Consider the following 21910-nt stretch of genomic DNA (forward strand, 5'->3'; position numbering starts at 1 on the left):
GGTAGACCGTGAGACCGAATTTTTTTAAAATAAAAAATTAATCTTTCTTCTCACATGACTGAATTATGAAACAGACAAGCATCTAAACACAATATTGTGGAAAATTAATTCATGTCTTCGAACACACTTAATAATAACAAACAAAGTATTTTCACGACATAAAAAATTATATAAAAAAAAGTTACTAGATCTCCAAAAAAATCTTGACATCTCCAAAAATAAGTCATAACATAATTTAAACAAATCAATATAAAATCAGCGAGTAGGCAATATTTCAGACACATTCTTCGGGATCATTTTTCTCTTCATCAAGAATGGTGGAACAAATTAGTAAACTACTTGAAGAATTAACTACTAAATTAAATAGATAAAGTACATTGAAAAAATAAAACTGTAATTTCAAATTGTAAAAAAATGTAATTTAAAAAGAAAAAATACAGTAAAAAAATTAAAATGAAAGTACAATAACAAAATAAACTGTGATTTATTTACCTTTCACCTCACCCCACAACCATTTTCGCGTGTACATCATTGCCTCCAAAGTCGTTGGATTAAGTCTACTAAGATGAGGACCAACTATTCTTCCACTATTGCTAAAAGCATATTCAAATGCAACAGTTGACATAGGAATAACTAAGACCGTTATGGTTGAGGTGAGCTAATAAAAAAATGAAAATTAATAAAATTAAAACCCTAGAGTATTTATATCCACATATATGGGGTGAGTATGGAGCGGATTTTATAGGACCCATGACCCGCCTCATATCCGTTCGGGTCTGAAAAATTGGTCCCGAGACCCATCCCATGACCCATTTAGTATGCCCAAACCCACCCCATACACGCGGGTCTACCCGGACCCATTGACATTCCTATAGATGAAGACCTTGATTATACTTTAATACAAATGAATCGTAATTCGATGTTGAAACTCGTTTGTAAACACTGTATAATCTAAATTCGTTCCTAATCGATTCAGCAGCCTAAAACATGGATAAAGGTCGCTTGAGTTTGAGACTAGCATCTGTGATGTTGTGTACTGCGTTTCTTGGTAAGGGCATAGAGATGTCCAAACATGCAGATGGGTAGTCATATGATGATTATACCGAACAACCCTCTCTCGAACTTTCCAAGTGGTTATCATTCATCGAGAGGATAAGTCCGTGGTTATGATTGTACACCATTAGTCCTTACGACCCAGGACAACACTGAGGCTCTATATGTTAGGGCTATGCTTTGACTCGTTTACCGGCTCCAGAAGAGTCATCAGGTGGCGAGGTTGGGTACAGTTGCGACACATATAGGAGCCAGTGCATTGTAGTCGGGGATTCACCGCTCACCTGCGGGTGTGGATATCCTATGGGATATGATGTAATAATTGTGCATGGAATCTCTGGCCAGAGTATGAGATGTACGTTGGAGAAAGAGTTCTCCAATAGTACACGCGATGCCACTATTAAAGTTATCACATTATGATCGAATTAATATGCAACCCTCGATGAACCAATGGTTGCAGATTCGATCGGGATATATGAGATGAAGGGACCGTACTGTACGTTAATCATAATCGACTGGTTCTTACAGGCACTATCAGTGATACCTAGGGGATCATGGGACGATGCTACTAGACGCTCTTACTGTGATCCGACGGGTGCAATCAGAAATGAGTTCTGACATTCTTGATCAAGGTGTTGATGAAAAGAATGTGGCTAACTAGGGTAAGCCCGAATAAAGGATTATATCCTGAATCACAAAGAGTTGTGGACCCACGGCTAGCTGTATCCCTGAACCATTGAAGGTCACACAAGCACTGGATCGTTTGTTCCCGTTGAAAGAATAAATTCAAGAAGTTGAATTTATATTATAGTAAATTCAAGGAGTTGAATTTATGATAATTAAATTTTGAGAGAATAAATTCAAGTAGTTGAATTTATAAAAATTTGAGAATTTAATTTATTAAACTCAAATGTTGGGTTTATTAAATATTAAATTTTGGAGGTGATGAAAATTCAAGTAGTTGAATTCATAATTTAAATAATAAATTCAAATGTTGAATTTATAATGTATTTAATTTATTAAGCTCAAAAGTTGAGTTGATTAATTAATAAATTAAATATGGTGAGTAATATGTTTAATGGGCTTGTAGGAGTACAAGTCCAACATAATAATTAATTAAAGTTTTAATGGATCTTGATTAAATTAATTAAATTAGTTGGACTAGCCCAATTAATTAAATCAAAACCATTAATGTTAATTATGTTATTAGGTCATGGGATAATTATATATAGGGATTGAGAAGTCAAAACCCTAGCCTCCCATCACCAAATTTTCGAGAACCCCAACACCAAGGAAAGAAAATAATCGGCCACCTTCTTTTGAGAAGGGTTTTTGAGCCGTCTCTCAAATAATCTTCTCCTACGTTAAATCTCTTCCAATATTTCTAGTGCAATTTGGAAGAGGATCAAACAATTCAGTCGTGGACCTGATTAGACGAAACGAAAGGAGTCTCTTGAAGAAAGTTCGTAGGGATTCATCAAGAGCCAGATCTGTAATACCGGATCGGTTGGTGTCCAGTGATTAATTCACCAAAGGTATTACGATTCTAAAATCTATGTATGTTTTTGTTAAAATCATACGAGTGCCCAAAGCAAAACACATCTTGAATGTCAAGATCTAAAAATTTTAAAACTCCCGCTGTATTTCGGCGTGTAGAAAACCAGATCCAACACCAACACCAACACCATGAGAAACAACTGCCCTCTAAAAATTTTGGCCACTTAGGAAAATCTGAACGTGGATATGGAGACAGGATTCCTAAAATGGGTAGGTCAAAGGTTTTTCCATAAGGCCAAGAACCGGAGAAAAAGACAATCTTGGATCCTGGGAATGAGATTGTCTTGAAATGGAACAGGATTTTCCTGTTTTCTTGTTTGGTTGCACTCTTTGTGGATCCCTTATTTTTCTACCTCCCATCTGTGTTGAATCTAGATACTTCCTCATGTATGCAAACAGACCTCAATTTGGGGATAATTGTCACCTGTTTTCGGACAGTGGCCGATGTCTTTTATTTCTTACACATTGTAATAAAGTTTAGGACCGCATATGTATCTCCTAGCTCGAGTTGGCAAAGGTGAACTTGTTATGAATCCGAATAAGATAGGAAAGAGATATCTGAAGTCTGAATTTTTTATAGATGCCATTGCAGCTCTGCCTCTTCCTCAGGTTAATTTTTTTTTCCCTTCATTTTTTCTTCATGGTGTTGATTAGCTGTTGTAAAGCCTTTGCAAGTTGGATCAATTTGATGTTCTGTTTTGTATAGGATCATTTTGTGTGCAATTTATCTACATATAAAGTTGGAGTAAAATGATGTTTAGTGCCTATTGCATGTGCTAATCGAATAAATTATTCATATCTGGCAGATAAATAATTTGAAATAGAGATAAGGTTCAAGTGGTTTTTTATTTCAAAGACATTTTAATAAATGATTATCTTGGCCAGATACCGGGTAGACGAGAAATTTTGATGGGAAGCTCTGTAAAATACAGGGGTGAAGTTTTTATATGTGAAGGCAGTTTTAATATCTTGTGATTGGGATATTAATAACACCTGAATTATGAACAAGTTTCAGTCTGTGTGTCTTCCGTGAAAAAAGTATGATGTTCTCTTTCGGTGACAAAGTCAATTCTTTGTATCAAAATCTTGTTTTATGATGATAATAAACAGAAAATCTTATAGGGATCTTGGCTTATATGAAGCGCTTGTATTATATGGTATTTCAAGAAACTTGCTGAATTAATTTTATTGTATTTGTGTATAAGTTTTCGATGTTTTACAATATTTTTACAGATTGTCGTATGGTCCATACTGCCTGCAATTAGAAGCTCCCATGCTGATCATACCAATAACACTCTAGTACTGATCGTTCTGCTCCAGTATACACCGAGATTATACCTGATTTTCCCACTAAGTTCTCAGATTATTAACGCAACGGGAGAAGACCGCCTGGGCTGGTGCTGCATATAACTTGCTTCTATACATGTTAGCAAGCCATGTACATCGCCATTTTTCTCCATGGCAAATTTGCAGATTTGAATGTTTAGATATATACTACTCACCTAAAAAACATGGTTTCTTTTAATAACTTAGCTTATTTTTGCAGGTCTTGGGGGCTTCTTGGTATGTATTATCAATTGAGTGGCATGCAACGTGTATGAAATCAGCTTGCAGGAATGAATTTGATAGGACCGGATGCTCCTTTCGTTTTCTTGATTGTGGTACTTTGAACCATCCTGACCGATTACGGTGGGTACAAAATACACTTGTTTTCATGAACTGCAATCCTGGTAATGCTACATTTTTCAATTATGGAATATATGGAATTATGGAAATGCTATTGGAAACAACGTGGTCTCATCTAAATTCTTGGAGAAGTACTTCTATTGCCTGTGGTGGGGTTTGCAAAACCTAAGGTATGATGGATTATGTTTTCAAGTTTTTGAGTTGTTGGTTGCATGAAAATCTCCTCATGTTTTAAAAATCTTGTAGAAATGTGGCTGGTTTGCTGCTATTTTTCTTTGTGATTAGTAATTTTGGGTACATTTTGTTCTACCCGACAGTTCTTACGGTCAGACATTGACAACAAGCACGTTCGTTGGCGAAACATTATTTGCTATACTAATAGCCATTGCGGGGCTTGTTCTTTTTGCCATTTAATCGGAAATATGCAGGTTTCCAAGAATCAATCTTCATATTCAAATCTTGTCTTTGTGTGATTTCACATTGATTCCCTCTCCTTTTTTTTACTTAGACCTATCTGCAATCTATCACTGTGAGGCTTGAGGAGTGGAGACTCAAGCGTCGTGACACTGAGGAATGGATGAGGCATCGCCAATTACCAGAAAACTTGCAACAACGAGTGAGGCGTTTGTTTAGATCTTGTTCTACGTGTAAGATTTCTGTGTACTTGAGATTGTACATACAGTAATCATTTGAGTGGCTGTTGAAGTTTCTAGTTTTGCTCATCTTCCTATTGTACGTGTTACGGTGTAAGGTAGCAGCGATTGTTTCATTGTCCTCCATGGCGTAATGATCGAAACATAACTTTTGGAAAGCTGCAATTGTTTTCATTGTCCTCCGTATCATAATAGTCTAATCATAACATTTTTGGACTGCTTACGGTTTGAAATATTTATGTTGCTTAGATGGAATGGAGCTATAGCTTTTCCTTGTTCTCATGGAATGTTCTGGTATAATAAATTCACTATATATATGTTGTTCCTCGTTTCAGGTTCCTTTCTTCTCGCAAATGGATGATCAACTTCTTGATGCCCATAAGAGAAGAAAGAAAAATAGTGGCAGAGGAAGGAAGTGAAGAAGCAACAGTGCAGAACAGAAGACTACAGTGAAGCAGCAACAGTGAGAAAGAAGAACTGAAGGGAAGAAGATAGAATGCAGAATTAGGAGGAATTACTCAACACACGCCGCAAATCACTAAGAATTCTTTTCATTCCTTATTAACTATGTTTTCTTCTATGATTTTAAACATGAATTTTCACTTTTGTTTTGAATTTATGGAATAAATTTTCTTTAGACTAAGACAACGAAAGAGCCAACCAATACTTTGTTTGATATTTTGTTTATTTTCAATATATTATTTTTCTTGATTTTAATTATTAGTTGATATTTGTTTAATATTTCTTGTTAATTGTCTGATCAATTATTTACATGTTTGTTGATTAATCACGAATCGGAAGATGATTGGTTAAATATAGCAACAAAGACGTCATCAACACATGGTTAAACTGACTAGAAATAGTATTCAGTTTAAGTGTGCGGTTTTAGGTGAAAACTGAAATTCCACAAAGATTTAATGTATTAGATCTAATTAATTCATTTAGAAATAATTGGATTGTTAGATTTAAATATGTTTATTAACTCGATGAATCGTTAAATAAATAAATTGGGGATTTCACCGTGATTGTCAAGAATTAAATAATTGATTGAATTTTAACACGTGTCAACATAGTAAAGTTTGATACTGTTGTGTGTCTTAGTTCTTTATTTGAAATTGAATCTCTACTCGATTTTTGAATCCGTCATTTTTAGTTACAATTATTTTATTTAATAGTTTAGATTAATAATTCATATATAATCTTTTTATTTATTTTATCTAGCTTAAGTTAAGTTGTAAAAATTCTAGTAATTAAATATTAGTCTATGTGAGATCGATACTTGGACTCATCATCCACTTACTATTACTTGACATAGTCCGCTTGCTAGATTTATTCCGAACTGAAATCGTCGATCAAAGATACATAAGTGAGTGAAATTTCAACCCTTTTATTTACATGAAAAATATACTTATTACAATGGTAATTATCGAAAACAATTCACGATATTTTTACTGTGAGATTGCCGGAATCATGGATTGAAATTTGGTTTCTAGGTCGTTTGACGTTCAAACATGCTTGGAAAAGCGTGCTAAAAAATTTTGGGCTACTAATATATTGGGTAGATATGCTATATTTAGTTTTGAAAAATAACTTTAAAAACTTCTATAAATTAATAATCGATAAATTAATAACATTTTTAAGATAATATTTTTCCAGTTTTGAGTTGAGTCAATATGCTAAATTAATTATTTTTATAAATTAATAAGATAATAATTTTTCAGAATACCTTATATAAATTTATGGTCTCGTCAATATTATAAATTAATAATTATTTAAAATTACAAAAATAACTATGAAAATTTAAGTAGTAAAGTATAATTCTAATGTTGTTTGGTTTTTTTTTTTTAAATTTAAATTTAGGTATATTTCATGTCTAACTTTTCGCTAATTAATTATTTGTATTAAATATATACCATAAATTAATGTTTAATCTTTTTAGAATTTTAAAATATAAAAATAGTAAAACCTCTTTAAATAATAATGTTGGAACCGTGATATTTTATTAATTTAGAAATATATTAATTAATCAATATTTAACAAATGTACATTTAATTACGAAAAAATTCATTATGTTTCACTAATGCACGTTTCATGTTCTTGACTTAACATAAATAAAATTCAGTATACATACAAATATATATATATATATATATATATATATGATATTCATTTATTTTAATAATTAGATAATATATTATTATATTTTTGACTTAAAAACTACTAGTTAACTAAGAGAACTAGAGCCGACTCTAACATCCAATATTACAGTTCTAGAATGCAATATCAGAGCCTTAATTTTGATGTAATGAAAATGGCAAAAACTTGTGTGAGACGGTCTCACGGGTCGTATTTTGTGAGACATATTCTCTTATTTGGGTCATTCATGAAAAAATATTACTTTTTATGCTAAGAGTATTACTTTTTATTATGAATATCGGTAGGGTTGACCCGTCTCACAGATAAAGATTCGTGAGATCGTCTCACGAGAGACCTACTCAATGGAAAAAAGTTAGATATAAACCAATATTACAACCATATTTTACTAAATTGCCCTACTATGTTTATAATTTTGGAGAATTATTAATTTATGATATCAAGGTGATCATATATTTATTTATACAACGGTCTTCCAAAAAATCTTATTAATTTATCGAAATTATTAATTTAACAAGCTGACCTAAGTCGGGACCGAGAAAAAATATTAGTGTAGAGACGTTATTAATTTATCGAGTATTAATTTAAATATGTTTTAATGTATAAGTACATGTTTGTAAGTTAATTTTAAAATGAGTTTTAAAGTTTGTATGTTGTTAAAATAACTTACAAAGATTAATAAGATTTTCTATGACAGTTTCTAAAACTCAGACAATTTATAATGAATTATTATTTTTTAAATATAGAATTCACAATTGTAATATTGCATTTTAATATCAACATGAGTATAATTTTCAGCTTTTCACATTAATGTTTCAAGAGATACATGTCACGAGAATCTGCAGCTACGCGCTATCATTCATGCATGTTGAGTGTACCACAATATCATGTAAATCACGTTAATCAGGTAAACTACATAGGACAAGCCATGTATGACAAGCTCTTCCAATAAAGTGTTAGTAGTGGGAATCAAACTTTTGTCTATTGATCAAACGTTCACCAACTCTACCAATTCAAATATCCCTTGAAAGCAATGACGAGCAAAATCTTCGATTATATGTGATGCTGGATTTAATAAATAATTGAAACTTAATATTTGCTAAGGTTAATTAAAATTAAATGTAAAGTTTTTTTTATAATTTAGATGTAATTTTTTTATAACATGTGATCAGTCATAAATTAATTGTCCCATCTTTCGAACAATTAAATATATTAGCCGAATGAATATTTTCCAATTTTTATTTTAAATATATTAAGTCAAATTAGTCTCATTTACACGTTTTCTATTTACGATTATTTCCTAATTAAATATCTTCTGAAAAAGTTCACATATTTCAAGTTTAAACAAACAAAGCAACGCGTTCAATTCAATGGGAAACCAACAATATTCTACTTCTCTTACAATCTGCCTTCTCAAGAGAAAAATATAAAGGTCCAGCCTAATTTTATAAATCTCTTTTATTTATTTTGGATATATGTGAAAATTCTAAGGTAATAGTATAGTAAGGGCTATAAAAATCCAAAAAAGAAAAATCTAATAGGTTTGAGGCACATCTTAAAATAAATATAAGTCTCTCATTATCTATTGACTAAGTATTTTGTTAGACAAATTGACTCGATTCATATTTACAAAAAAAAAATAGATATCGTTGACGTAATATTAATATTTTTTCATCAACCGAGTCGGATTTTAGATTCATTTAACAAAATTAAGATATAAAACAGTCTCATCAAATTTTTTGTGTTATTTAGATTATGAGTCAACCAAGTTCATAAATAAGCCTACTATCTTATCTTGATTGGGATTATATTAAATTTTAGAGAATAGAATTTTAAAATGTTTATTAAAATTAAATACTTATTTGAAATTTAAAATATATCGGGACACGAGTCTTGATTCCTTACGAATCCCAATGTCTGAACCTAGAACAAGAGTCATGTCACGAGTCAATTGGTCCACATCTGGATCACTTTGTCTCCACTTTTTTTTTTCTTTTTTGATTTTATTTGTCTCCACTTTTATTTATTTTATTTATTATTTTGGATATTAATTATATTTTCAAAGCAACGGAGTAGACTTTCTTGGGACCCGTTGATTTTGATAAAATAGAACCACTGGAAAGTGGAAATTCTGCTGTAATATATGATTTAAATTTTACAAATTATGGCTCGGTAAATCTAAAAAAAATTAAGTCGATACCAGAGTTTGATTCTTTTATCTTAAATTGTCAATTTTAAAAATAGTGACATTACAGATTTTAAAGCCTCATGAATTGTACAACTTTTAGAATACTATAGGGTTTTGTGTATAAATTTATCGAGTCTCTAATCTAAGACATTGGAAACTTGAAATTCAAATTCAAGAATTTATGTGTTGCAAACTGGATTCAAGTGTTATTTAAAATTCGAAACTTGAAAAATCATCGCACTGATGTGCCCTGTCCACACTTCATATATGCAGTAAATTTGGTTCGAAAAATTTCAAGAATTAATTTCTCGTTAGTACTATATCGGTTTTGACAAAATAAATATATTAAGAATATCGATTCCCAACATATTTCGTCTAATGAACTTCATTCGAAATATGTTTCAATTTTCCCGCATACATACACATACGTATATATAGTTTTGATATGTTGCACATCCATCGTACACATTTATGTGAGCAACGATGAACTGACACTCACCTATTAGATGTAAAAACTTTTCTATATTTCATCACATCTTATAAATAAGTGACACTTCATTGTTATATCATATTATATTATTATGAGACAGCATAAAAAAATAAAACTCAAAGACAATATTTAAAAATAGGATGACGAAGGATAGATAACTCAAATTTGAAGGGTTTTTTTCATTAAAAAAATTGAAGGGTTTGAAATTCAAATTTAGATGAAAAATAATTTGAAATTTGAAGTCAATTAATTTTAAAATGAAAAATTATTTTATAAATAAAAAAACAAATGCTTATAATTCTCATATGTTTCCACGTGGCAACAGTTGAAGTAACACCAAATTCATGGTCCAGTACATCTTGACCGTTGATGAAGCTATAGCTAATCGTGTGGTTCATATGGCATATACTGGATTTAGTCAACCATTTCCTTTGTGAAATGTCCCGTTTTAGTCAGATTACATAAGGCCCCTTATTTTTCTCGAAATGGCATATTCACCCCTCAAAGAATGTATTAATTCATACTTTTGTAATTTGTTTTTCAAGAGAATAATTAATTTCTTTTTCATTTATTTCAAATTTGGAATTAATTTCATATATTTTCTTCGTATGCCGCCCGATCCTCGGGACGGAAGCCCGCTTCTTGAAATTGGTCTTTGCAACCAGAGATGATGTTAATCATTTTTGAGTCTGAGTCAAACTTTTTTTTAAAAAATTTCTCAACGTGTCATGTTCTCTTAGTTTAATAACAATTTTTCGAATTAAATTAATACAATTAAAAAATATTTAAAAAAATGAATAAAAAGATCAAATACGTCCAAAGTGATCATTCAAAAACAACCCACCTTACGAAAACTGAGTGAGTCATATTGTCAAATAAATTGTAAGCAGCTAATGCAATTGTCATATACTATAGCAATATTACTTGTCTAACTACGATACAAAGTTTTAATATTCAATGAAGCAAATCAATTGTAGGATCAAAGAAAAAAGGAAAACTCACCACCAAAAGTAGTTAGATATTGTAAAGAACATAACGAAAGATTCGTGATTATCGGAAAAAATCGAAAAAATTCTTGGTTTAGATTTTCTATGACCTTCACAATTAATCGAAAACACAAAATGCATCTCAATTCCAGCCGCCCCTGTGCCGCTTGCTGGTGACAAGAAGCGGTGGTGTACGTCTTTTCTCAACAGGTTTTCTGTAATCAAATATTTCATACGAACTAGTAGTGACGCACATTGCGCGAGTTAGAAAATAAAGTCAAAAATATTTTTTCCACTAATTAAATATTAAGTAGAAGAATCGAATCATGACAATTTTTTCTTTTATGTAGGTTAAGGCTTCAGAAATATATATGAAATATTAAATTGGAATTTAAAAAAATAAGGGTCATTATTGTAATAAAAATGTGGAAATAACAACATATCAAAAATATTTATTATAAAAGTTATATTTAAATAATATTATAAGAAATATAGAATATCAAAACGTGTGGAATAAAGTCTGAAGAAGATGATGACTTTGTTCTATAAAAAAAAATTCGTGTTTAGCATTATTTTGGACCCATTAAAATATGACATGAAATCTGGTCTTGAGATTACATGTAATCTGATAATCCCACACCAAATTCACATTGCCTTGTTATGCTACTACTAAAATTTTGGCACTTTTAAAACACTTAAAAAAAAATTGAATTGACTTGAGTCGGAGTCTCTTTCGTCTCAAATCTAAACAAATTTGGCACTTGATGATAATCTCGTATGTTCGAAATTATTGTACGAAAATTTTGTTCTTTTAAAAAACAGTAGTGTCATGGCAAAAGGGTGCATTCTACATTGGATTTGGATATCTACTAGGTTGAAAACACATCACTTTTGTATTTTTTATACGAGATGATCATATGCTCATTTAATCTGACAATTTTTTAAATTTATCTCATATGGTATGATGTCTCATTTAATCTGATAATTTTTTAAATTTATCTCATATGATATGATGTCCACAAGATGATGTGATCATCTCGTGTAAAAAGTGCACATCACCAAATACTATATTTTCAACGCAGTAAAATTTGCATTGACAAGGTTATTTGTAGGGTAAGGATCAAAATCTTTTTAACATAGTCAGGACTTTCCAATTTTTAAAATTGACCCCACACAATCCACATATTTCATATTGGATGGACCCTTTACAGAATGAATGACTACATGCAGAAATTCTTGTACAATAAAATGAGAATAGATATATATAAAAAAAATAAAAATTTCAACAGGTAATTTTGTCCAAAATCGAAATCTTCAAAGACTGAGTCTCAGCCGTTGGATTGAAATCCAATCTTTGACCATTCCCCACCTTCTTCCGCCATTTATATTCCCTTCTACCTGCTCTGCCCCCTCCTTACATCTTCTTTTCTCTCTTGATTTTTTATTCGTGAATCCGTATTTTCTCATGAATTTACTGTAAAAATTCTTTACATTTGATCTGGGTTGTTTTTATTTGCAATTTTTGTCGAGTTATGGGAGATGAATTGTACGGGTATTCAAGGAATCAGAACGAGGAAATGGAGATTCAGGAAGCTGCGTCGTCGGGGTTGAAGTCCATGGATGATTTCAGTCGAGCGGTTTCGAAGAAGAATCAGCAGATGGATTGCAGGGAGATTACTCATTCTACGATGTCGAAATTTAGGAAAGTGATTTCTATGTTGAACAGGACCGGACACGCACGGTTCCGCCGCGCTACGGTTCAGCCGGAGTTGACTCAGACTCCTTCGCCGCCGAAGACCTTGGAACTGTTCTCTGGATCTATCGAACCCGCGGCGACGATTGGTGGTTTCGTGAAGGATACGGGCGAGGTGATGGATAAAGAGTGGTTTAGTCTCTCGACTTCGGGGAACTCTTCTTCGACTTTGTTATCGTCGATCACTGGAGAGGGCAGCGTGTCCAACGGAAAGGGCGTCGGATCGGTGCCGGCGAGGTTGCTGGATTCATCTACACTTGCTGTCCGCGCCGGGGAGCCCATTGTACCCGGAAAGAGGTGTCGAGAGCATAAACATAACCACTTTGGTCCATCGCTCTGCCACTGCAAAAAGAAGTACAATTCTCTCCATCTCCACTTTGAAATTGATTGGATTTCACTTTCACTCGAAATCTAACTGAATGTCGATGCTTTTTTCAGGAAATCTCGGCCGAAGGAAACAATTAGAGTGCCTGCTGCAGTCAGCTCAAAGATTGCAGATATTCCAGCGGACGAATATTCTTGGAGAAAGTACGGCCAGAAGCCCATCAAGAATTCGCCGTACCCACGGTAATAATCACTACAATTCCCACTAAATTCGAAGAAATCTGCAAATAAAAAACTTGGATCCAATCATGTAAACTTGTTGCTTTAAATATTTTTGCAGGGGTTACTATAGATGCAGCACGGTGAGGGGTTGCCCGGCAAAGAAACATGTGGAGAGGGCGAACGACGATTCGACGATGCTCCTCGTGACTTACACTGGGGAGCACCTGCACTCGGCGCAGGACAACACTGCTCCCTCTCAGGCTCAGCTAACTGTGGTTGAGTCGTCGGCAACCTGAGAATGGAAGGAGAGATCGGAGGAGGGTAAATTTTGTAATTTCGAGGTAGTTGGAAGGGGTGGCATGAAATTGAGAAGGGTTTGGGGGGTTTTGTGTAATTTGTTAGGTTTAGCCGTGTAGAGAACTGATTTTTTAGAAAAAAGTGTTGAATTTCGATGAAATAGTTTAGATTAAAGACATTTGGTTTGAAATGACTTATGTTTTCTTGCTTTGGATTCTTTTTTTTTTTCTTTTCAAATTTTTTATTATTATATTATTAAAATTGTGAAGAAATCTATTGATGGATATGATTCCCATTCTGTTTTATTTTTATTTGGATGATTCTTTGTTTCTTGGAATTGTGGGAATAATTATTAAAGAAGATAAAGTCAAAAAGTGTGGGCATTTTGAAATGTGGAAAAAGATACATATGTCACTTTAGATTTTATAAAATTTATCATTCAAACACTTTTTTCCTCGATCAAATTTGAGATATGTATCACAACATCGATATATAAAACGATTTCACGGGCTTTTGTGATTGACAATATGATTATTAAGTTTGGGTCGTGTTTTGGGATATGAACGAAATTTAAAGTACAAACAAATTATATCGAGTCGAATAATATTCTTATTTAAAGTACTTGTGGAAACAACTCAAAATTCTCTGTGAACAAACAAGCTTAATTTCGAGCTTTGTTTGAATCAGACTTCGTAGCTGTGGTTCGATTGAATTATGTGGTCTTGATGAAGGATAATTTGAAATCAAACCTTCAAACGATGATTTATTATTTTTAAAATTTATGACATTACTCGAGTAAAAAATGTGTAAAAAAATATATTATATTTCTGAAAATACTTTCTGAGAAAGTCAATATTTGATATTTTTGGAACATCGCAATTCAAATAATTTGGAAATGAATGATCCCATTTTCTATATACACTATTTTCAACGCTTTTGACTTTCAAATTTGGCTAGAAGTTGACTCATATATTTTGGGTTTGTAATAAATTAAATACATGAAATTGGGATTCAATGCGGTTGACTATTCTGTATATTAAATATTTTCTGCGATATTATGTTTTATTATTAATATATGATATAATGAACATCGAGATATGATATGATATTGTAAATATTGTTTCTTTATTTTTATTTTGAAATTGTTTAATTTTGTAACTATATGAATTATTAAATAGTTTTACTACATGTAATGCCCGGAAATTTAATCCTAGTAATCTGTAATTATTGATTTATAATTTGATATGATTATGAAAGGAATTAACCGAGACCCGATTTGAGATAACGCGTAAAAAGATGTATGTGCGAGGATGAGCTCTCGCGCATATGCGCGATCAGCCGGGCGCATATGCGCGAAATGTCAGAAGACCTCGCGCATATGCGCGACCTGAACCCACGCATGTGCGCGAGGGTGGCAGAGAGTTGGGCAGAAATTTGAGTACCTCGCGCATATGCACCGAATGAGGGCGCGCATATGCGCGAGGCACTGTGCACATCACGCGCCGAGACATATGGTCTCGCGCATATGCGCCGGTAGATCTCGCGCATATGCGTCGGTAGATATCGCGCATATGCGCGAGACGTGTTGCACGTAGAGTGAGCCATTTGCACTGTTGCATGTACGTTGATGTGTATATATATATATATATATATATATATATATACAATGCAATTCGTTTCTTCAGAAGAAAACCGAGAAAGGGTCAGGGGAATGTTGTGAAAAATCCCTACGCCTTTTGTGAAAAATCCGTTCGTCTGATTTTGAATCTGACTGCAGTACTATGTTCGTATCAACGCAGGCTACAACTGGACGTAAGTCTTACTACGTTTTGATATGATTTGAAATTATGATGTTGTCAGAATTGAATGGAATTCATATATGAGGTTCTGGACAGGTTAGACATCATAGAATCGAAGTCAGATTAAGAAACGGACTGATTATGGAATTGTTATGATTTTCTGATTTTATTGATCTGAAATCGGACATATTTGGATTATGGATGGAGTATAGATTGTATCGGATATGAGTTATGATTTGTAATTGATGTCTGTTTATATGGTATTGACGGGGATACTGAGATTGTGCCGTTATACTGTGATTTGAATTAAATCCGGATTAATCAGATTCAATGTTGAATTGAGAATGGAATATTGATATTATGATTCTCAATATGTCGTTTCAGATTTACAGAGACAGTCTTGAGTTCAGAATTGATATTGCTTCAGACCGAGACTACAAACGAAAGGTATAAGTCAATGTGGTACTGGGAGATCGACTTGAGTCGGTTTAGACTTGAGTTTCCCTAAATCACATACTTTACTTTATTGCATTGATATTTGCATTGATTTGATTGATGTACTTGTTCTCTTGATTTATAGATAGCTGGTATTAGACGAGTAATCTTGTGACATAAGTACCTGATAGTGGCGGGATCGCCATGGGCACATTGCACGATGTCACAAGATAGTGTATTGGCGATAGTGCCAAAGTCTGTCACCGGATGATTGGCTATCGATGTGGATAGAATTTGGGTTTCTTCTATTACTGTTGATCGATGTCGTATTGGTGTGGATAGAATTGGAGCTTCTTCTATTACTGGTGATCGATATTATATCGGTGTGGATAGAATTAGAGTTCCTTCTATTACTGGTGATCGATACCATATCGGTGTGGATAGAATCAGACCTTTTTCTATTTCTGGTGATCGATACCTTATCGACGTGGATAGAACTGGAGTCTTTTCTATTACTGTTGGTCGATATAGGAATGCCAACTTCTGGAAACCGGGATCCCTAGACTAGGATTGAGTCTAGTCTAAATTGTGTAGCTACGAGTATTGTCGACAGTTTGATATTGATTATGATCAAATTTTGATACATATTGCTGTTACCTGTTACATGCTTTATATTTGTTTATATGATTGCATGTTTCGTTGATTTATACTGGGATTATATTCTCACCGGAATTATCCGGCTGTTGTCTTGTTTGTATGTGTACATGACAACAGGTGGGACAGGATCAGGGTCCAGGAGATGAGGAGAGATCGTGATAGAGTGGAGACTTCGGACTTTGATGTATATGGGGTTTTGGCACTTCATAATTAGATGTTGAACCTTAGTTTTTACTGATTTGTAGACGGTATAGGACTTGTACTTTATTTTATACTGAGTTGTATATTAGTTTGATTTCACTACATTCCGCATTAAAATTAAAAAATAAAAATTTATGACCCTAATTACTTGATTAGTAAATTGATCCTGATGACGATTAAGAACTGATTAGCGTCCGGGTCCCCACACTACAAGCTGTTACTTTGAAAAATACAATTGATCATTTATGTGTTACTAATTTTTTTTTATTCGCTAAGTTTTATATTTTTGGATTTGGTTTACTAAGCTTCCAAAATTTAGGGGGTGTATTCAATATAGGAGATTTATTGACTTTTAATTACTTTTGTAGATTTTAAAAGTCTAAATGTATTCAATTAAGACTTTTACATACTCTATAGAAATTTAGTTGTATTCAAAATAGACTTTCAGGAGTTTTAAAAAATCAAGTGATATTCAACATTGACTTTTAATAACCCTATAAAAGTCTATATGTATTCAAATTTTTCATAGACTTTTAATTACTTCATGAAATTTATTAACATTCAAACATTAAATCCTAAAGTACAACTATAAATTGTAAAAAATTGTATTTGGTTCAACCCAAAGATTTGGATGGATTTTTAAAATTTCTAACTCATACACAAGCTATTTATTTTTCTCTCTATCGTTTCACATTACCTCTCTTCTGATCTTCTCATCTCATCTATCTCTATCACTCTCTCAAATTTTCGAAGTGTATCTCTATGTATATTTTCATTTTTCCTTTTCAAAATTTTCATTTTTTGGCTGATTGTTCATTTAATAATTTTTTATTTTAATATCATAGGAAATTTTGAATTCTAGAATTGATTTTGTGATTTTTAATTTATGATTTATACAAATTAATGTAGTATTCAATAATAATAAAAGATGATCCAAAAAAATGTTGCTTAATTCTTAATAATTGAATAGTCTCATAACAAACATGATTTTTTAAATTCATTTTATTATTTTCAATTAATATGTAAGCTATGATATTTTTAAACAAAATTATATTCACAAAATACAAAATAATATTTTTTTCACATGTATATTTTCAATTTAAAAACAAGGTTACATATTAATAAATTGGTGTATTTTAAAAAATTTACAAATATGCATACAAACCCACATATATACACATATAAGATTAAATGATTTAACTTTTAACTAAGTAAATTTATTTATTAATATAAATTTAGAAAAATAATTTCAAACTGAATATGTTATATATATCAATTAATTATTGGATCAAAGAAATTAATAAAAAAATAATATGTTATGATTATGTACAAAATTTATAAAATTCTATAAAAAAAGTCCACGAAAATCTATAAAAATCCGGTGAAAAAATCTATATAAATCCACATAAATCTGTTTAAAAATCTATCAAATCCATAAAAGTCAATAAAAATCTATCAAATCCATAAAAGTCTATCATTTGAAAAAGTCATCAAAACTCTGAATTGAATACACTCCACTTAATTTTGTGTTTCGTCACATTGCTGACGCGACCTTCTTATAAGATATTATTTCTTTTAGTCCCAACCTTATATTGGCTATGGATGTTGGATTTCAAAGAAATGAACTTCATTTTTTAAGCTTCTCATTTTACCCGTCGGATTCCCTTCCCTTAGGTTGTTGCCTCGGGAGCTTCATTGATTTTCCGTTTTCATATTGCAAATAGGTGCATTGAAGAACTTTTGGATGTTAACAACAGGTTTTGTACGAAAAGCAAACGCGCTCAAAACGGAGTCACGCCCTCGATTCGATTAAATAAAAAATGTTATGTTGTCCCGATCTTTTTGAAACAAGTAAATTATGTGTAATATTCACCTCTAAATTACAAAAAATTTAACAACAAATATTAACAAACATAACAATCGAAATTCAAGCGAAATTTCAAAGAACTCGTTTTTGACAATCCGCGTAAAGAACAGTCGACAAACACCACAAAGTTTTAAATTTTGGTAAGTTTGATTTGAGAAACACACAAAGATGTATACAAAGTCAAACTTTGAAATTTTGGGAGAAAAACTCAATCAATATTATTAAAACTCAAGAAAAATTGTTTACAATGAAAAAATTCGTGCATATATTGTTCACAAATCTAAATTATATGCTAAATCTAGTTACCAAATTATTTGGACTCTAAACTAGGAAACTAGGGATTTTTCTCGCAAGCGGCGCGCTCGGACGCCGAGTGTTCTGGATTGGACGCGCTCGAACGGTAAGATTTTACCCCTCGGGCGCGGAGGTTTATGGAATTCACATATTGTACAGAAAGTGTGGCGCTCGGACGCTGGAGGCTTTTGTCTTCCTCTTCACTTGCCCAATGATCCTATGACCCCCAAGCTTATTTCCATGCACCACTAGATTGCTCATGTGTCCACGCAAATCTTCCTTGAACATCCTTCCAATCATTTGCACGGCAGCCAGATTCATATCAGGGAGTGAATAAACTCTTTAAAAATATTTGCTTTTAAAATTTGTTTTCGATCGTTTTTATACGGTTGAAAGTTTTTCTTGAACGGTTAAAATATGAACCACTTAAAAGTGCGAAAAACGGTTCACAATTTCTAATGATAACTTCAACTTGTTGGCTGGCTTGCTAACAAGAGACGGTTTGAAATGTAAGTGCTCGTGAAAAGTAAAGACACATGATGATTTTATGGATGTTCGGAGATAAAACCCCTAGTCTCCTACGCCACCCCTTCTTCCTCTTTAGGAAAGATTCCACTAAAAATTAAGGCCCGAGATTTATCATTTTAATATGAGATTATTTAATTTATGAATTATGGAATGTTGAGTTATATTCCATGGTTTTACAATTCCATAGGATTGAAATTAAATTAAAAAGAGTTGTGAGGACCAAATTGCAAATAGTGAAGATTTCAGGGGCTAAAGTGCAATTAGGGATTTGAGTGGGACACTTGTCTTCACCATACATTTGGATATATAAAACTTTCATTTCCCTTCAATTTCGGCAGAAAGAAAAACGAGAGCTCCAGCGAGATTTCCTCAAAACTCTTTCATAGCCTAGAATTTTTGTTGTGCTAAATCCGGCCATCAGATTTTCGAACTGGACATATTTCTGTGATCCTCTCGTCAAGAACTACATAAGGATGTAAGTTTCATTGATTTCTAGCATGGTTTGAAATTTATGTATTGGAGGAATTGTGATTTGATTATTATTATGTGTTCTGGTGATATTGATAATCGTAGAATCGAAAACAGATCGAAGAATTGATACAGTATGAAATTGTGATCATTTTTCAGATATTGGATTGAGAATATTCAGATTTCTGAGATTAGGGATTGTATTGGCTATGGTTATGATTTGTAATTGATATCTATTGCTGTATGAGTTGACGGGGATATCGAGATTGTACCGTTATGTCGTCGATATTGAATTAGATTAAGTATTGATCAGAACAAACTTGAGTTGAGTTGAATATTGATATTGTACCTGTCGAATATGTCATTTCAGATTGTATTGACAGCTTTGAATTAAGAACTTCCATTTCTTCAGACCGAGACTACGAAAAGAAAGGTATAAATCAATGATTGAACAGGGAGAATGACTCGAGTGAGATGTAACTTGAGTTTTCCTAAACCACATACTTATTTGTTATTCATTTGATATATTTGAATTCATTGAATTTATATGCTTGTTATATTGATTTATAGAAAGCATGATTTAGACGATTGATTTGGGATAGAGAGTCTTTGGCAGATGTGCCAAGTCGTGACTAAGTTATTGGCAGAGGTGCCAGGTCACTGGACGTTTGGTTTATATCGATGTTGCTTAGAATGCATATCAGCTTCTATTTCAGATATTCGATATAGTGTACCAAAGTCTGGGAATAAGAACGTATCACCATCTAGCTGAGGAGAGTAGGTGAGTTGTTGCGTTCTTATTCAACCGGGATCCCTAGACTAGGCCAGATTGAGTCGAGTTAAAGAATAAGAGTCAGAGCTTGATTTACAGACTTGTATCGATTATGTTTCATAGATTATGTTATATGTTTATATCGATTTATGTTTCAGATTATGATTCATGCTTTTAAATAAATGTGTATGATTTTATACATTGCATGTATACATTGTTTATACTGAGAATTCTATTCTCACCGGAGTTATCCGGCTGTTGTTGTGTTTGTATGTGTGCATGACAACAGGTGGGACAGGATCATGGTCAAGAAGAGAATGAGAGATGGTGATTAAAGTGGTGAATCCGGACTTAGACGTAGAACTAGTAGTTTATCACTGGTTATGTGATTGAGATGACACTAGTTTGTTTATGATTGTACTTTGAGCAGATTTTGTACTTTAGATCATGATGTAGATATTGCACTAATTGTGTATTTAAATAAAATGGAATATAACTTGTTGTATAGATTTGTACACTTGTTTATATAGGGCCCAATTTAAAAAAATAAAAATTTAGACCCAGTTTAATTAATTGATCCAATTATTCTCAAAGAACGATTAAGAAGATGATTAGCGTCCGGATCCCCACGAAAAAGATTTTGGCTTTACAAACTTATTGCAACAGTTCACTACAATCAGGACTTATCACACTGACTGTTTTGGAACTTTTAGTGATCACTTTACACTTCTGGATTTTAAGAACCCTCGGTTCAACAGACAACACAATCAATCAACCAAAATGTTACTGATAAAAGAAACCTGTATGTTTTGAGTAGCACGAAATTGATAATTGAATGATCAGATATCTTTCTGTTGAGTGCATGCTTGATGAGAGATGAAGTATATGAACTTTAAGTGCGCTCAGATCTTTGAGTATGAAAGCTTTAGTAGTGTGTCAATCGCGTGGTTGAAGAGCTTAAAATGATCGAAATTTTTTTTTGTTTGCATTCTTCAACTCTTCTTTTATAAGATATCATTCCAATGATCGGAAAAGATGAATAACATAAACCTATATTACTGGAATGATGTGTCACTTTCAGCTGCAACTTCATTAAATGTTCTTCAGCAAACATTTAATGTTTTCTTTGCTTGTGTAGCTTTGAATCCCGTTCTTTGAAGAGTTGCTGCTGAGCATTCCTTTGTGGTGACTGTTATCTTCATCAGAACTTGAAGGATGTCTAAACAATCTTTCTATTCTGGAATAGTGACATTAATGCAGATCTTTATCGAGACTCGTGCAGGATATGGTTGACTTGTAGCGGTGCAAAACCATTGAATATCTTGCGTCGGTTAGAGAATGTCTTTCATCAAGTGAGCGATAAATAACTCTTTAATGAAACGGTTTGAAGACTTTGAACAGCTGGTTGAAAGTCTTCTAAATGGTTGAAACTTCTTCAAACAGTAGGAGGACAGTCGGTTGAAAGTTTAAGTGGTCGAAGACCAAGCGGTTGAAATGGTTCATGTTATACAAGAAAGATTGCAGCT

At 32.6% G+C, this 21910-nt stretch overlaps 1 protein-coding gene, 1 long non-coding RNA gene and 1 pseudogene across 2 annotated transcripts; all 3 read left to right on the forward strand.

Moving 5' to 3' along the window:
* The first annotated feature begins 1356 nt into the window (after window positions 1-1356).
* On the forward strand, window positions 1357-5585 carry LOC142527109 (putative cyclic nucleotide-gated ion channel 14; annotated as a pseudogene).
* A 6509-nt stretch (window positions 5586-12094) lies between these two features.
* LOC142527843 (putative WRKY transcription factor 17) lies at window positions 12095-13647 on the forward strand. The gene is made up of 3 exons (XM_075632818.1): window positions 12095-12874; window positions 12959-13087; window positions 13185-13647. The coding sequence occupies exons 1-3, from the start codon at window positions 12300-12302 to the stop codon at window positions 13360-13362; spliced, it is 882 nt and encodes a 293-aa protein (XP_075488933.1). The 5' UTR covers window positions 12095-12299; the 3' UTR covers window positions 13363-13647.
* Window positions 13648-19438: 5791 nt separating this feature from the next.
* Window positions 19439-20889, forward strand: LOC142526231 (uncharacterized). The gene is made up of 3 exons (XR_012815209.1): window positions 19439-19619; window positions 19983-20045; window positions 20674-20889. It is a non-coding gene; the product is annotated as an uncharacterized LOC142526231 (long non-coding RNA).
* The last annotated feature ends 1021 nt before the right edge of the window (window positions 20890-21910 follow it).

The sequence above is a fragment of the Primulina tabacum genome, chromosome 15 (genome assembly GCF_025594145.1).
Source record: "Primulina tabacum isolate GXHZ01 chromosome 15, ASM2559414v2, whole genome shotgun sequence".
Classification (NCBI taxonomy): domain Eukaryota; kingdom Viridiplantae; phylum Streptophyta; class Magnoliopsida; order Lamiales; family Gesneriaceae; genus Primulina; species Primulina tabacum.

Excerpts from the sequence above, each read along its gene's own strand:
- LOC142527843 (XM_075632818.1), top strand. The coding sequence starts at position 12,300 with ATGGGAGATGAATTGTACGGGTATTCAAGGAATCAGAACGAGGAAATG. Across the intron at positions 12,875-12,958 it reads CTCTGCCACTGCAAAAAGAA|GAAATCTCGGCCGAAGGAAA; the intron begins GTACAATTCTCT and ends TGCTTTTTTCAG. Across the intron at positions 13,088-13,184 it reads AAGAATTCGCCGTACCCACG|GGGTTACTATAGATGCAGCA; the intron begins GTAATAATCACT and ends ATATTTTTGCAG.